Consider the following 2069-nt stretch of genomic DNA (forward strand, 5'->3'; position numbering starts at 1 on the left):
TATTACAACCAATCCCTTAGAAATACAAGCAATCATCAGAGATTACTATGAAAAATTATATGCCAACAAACTGGACAACACAGAAGAAATGGACAAATTCCTAAAAGCGCATGCACTGCCAAAATTCAAACGGGAAGAGATAGAAGGCATGAACTGACCAATAACCAGTGAAGAAATCGAATCTGTTATCAAAAATCTCCCAAAGAATAAGAGCCCAGGGCCAGATGGCTTCCCAGGGGAATTCTACCAGACATTTAAAGCAGAGCTCATACCCATTCTTCTCAAACTATTCCAAAAAATAGAAATAGAAGGAAAGCTTCCAAACTCATTCTATGAAACCAGCATCACCTTGATACCCAAACCAGACAGGGACCCAGCCAAAAAAGAGAACTACAGACCAATATCCTTAATGAATACAGATGCAAAATACTCAATAAGATACTAGCAAATCGAATCCAACAGCACATAAAAAGAAATATCCATCCTGATCAAGTGGGGTTCATTCCTAGGTTACAGGGCTGGTTCAATATTTGCAAATTCATCAATGTGATCCATCACATTAACAAAAGAAAAGATAAAAATCATATGATCCTGTCGATAGATGCAGAAAAAGCACTTGACAAAATACAGCACCCTTTCCTAATAAAAACCCTTGAGAAAGTCGGAATAGAAGGAACTTACCTAAACATTATAAGAGCAGTCTATGAAAAGCCCACAGCCAATATTATCCACAATGGGGAAAAACTGAGAGCTTTCCTCCTGAGATCAGGAACACGACAGGAGTGTCCACTCTCACCACTGCTGTTTAACATAGTGCTGGAAGTCCTAGCATCAGCAATCAGACAACAAAAGGAAATAAAAAGCATCAGAACTGGCAAAGAAGAAATCAAACTTTCCCTTTTTGCAGATGACATGATACTCTACATGGAAAACCCAATTGACTCCACTAGAAGCCTTCTAGACCTGATTAATGAATTCAGTAAAGTTGCAGGGTACAAAATCAATGTACAAAAATCTGTTGCATTCCTATACACCAAAAATGAAGCAGCCGAGAGAGAAATCAAGAAACGGATCCCATTTACGATTGCACGAAAAACTATCAAATACCTCCGAGTAAACCTAACCAAGGATGTAAAAGACCTATATGATGAAAACTATAGAAAATTTATAAAAGAGATTGAAGGCACCAAGAAATGGAAAAACATTCCCTATTCATGGATCAGAAGAATAAACACTGTGAAAATGTCATTACTACCCAAAGCAATCTACACATTCAATGCAATCCCCATCAAAATTGCACCAAAATTCTTCTCAAAGCTAGAACAAACTATCCTCAAATTTGTGTGGAACCACAAAAGACCCCGAATAGCCAATGTAATATTGAAGAAGAAAACCAAATTGTAAACCAAACTTTACAATTCCAGACTTTTGCCTCTACTACAAAGCTGTCATCAACAAGACAGTATGGTATTGGCACAAAAACAGACACATAGACCAATGGAATAGAATAGAGAACCCAGAACTGGGCCCACAAATGTACAGCCAGTTAATATTTGACAAAGTAGGAAAGAGTATTGGTAGGAAAAAAGACTGCCTCTTTAGCAGGTGGTGCTGGGAGAACTGGAGAGCAACATGAAGAAGAATGAAACTAGACCACTCTCTTACACCATACACAACAATAAACTCAAAATGGCTGAAGGACCTGAATGTGAGACAGGAAACCATCAAAACCCTCGAGGACAAAGTAGGAAAAAACCTCCTAGACCTCCACCACAGCAATCTCCTACTCGACACATCCCCAAAGGCAAGGGAAATGAAAGCAACACTGAACTCTTGGGACCTCATCAAGATAAAAATCTTCTGCACTGCAAAGGAAACAATCAAGAAAACTAATAGGCAACCAATGGAATGGGAAAACATAGTTGCAAATGACATATCAGATAAAGAGCTAGTATCCAAAATCTTCAAGGAACTCACCAAACTTCACACCCACAAAACAAATAACCCAGTGAAGAAATGGGCAGAAGACATGAACAGACCCTTTTCCAAAGAGGACATCCAGACGGCCT

The 2069-nt window shown here is 38.7% G+C and overlaps 1 protein-coding gene across 1 annotated transcript in view; it reads left to right on the forward strand.

Moving 5' to 3' along the window:
• Positions 1 to 1644: 1644 nt before the first annotated feature.
• Positions 1645 to 2069, forward strand: part of LOC115277101 (olfactory receptor 13D1-like) — a gene marked incomplete at its 5' end in the record, with an annotated part of 1192 nt that continues 767 nt past the window's right edge. The window contains one exon of the mRNA XM_029921214.1: positions 1645 to 1661. Within this exon, the coding sequence (XP_029777074.1) occupies positions 1645 to 1661 (17 nt within the window). The remainder of the gene's footprint in view (positions 1662 to 2069) is intronic.

Source organism: Suricata suricatta, chromosome 13, assembly GCF_006229205.1.
Source record: "Suricata suricatta isolate VVHF042 chromosome 13, meerkat_22Aug2017_6uvM2_HiC, whole genome shotgun sequence".
In the NCBI taxonomy this organism is placed as follows: domain Eukaryota; kingdom Metazoa; phylum Chordata; class Mammalia; order Carnivora; family Herpestidae; genus Suricata; species Suricata suricatta.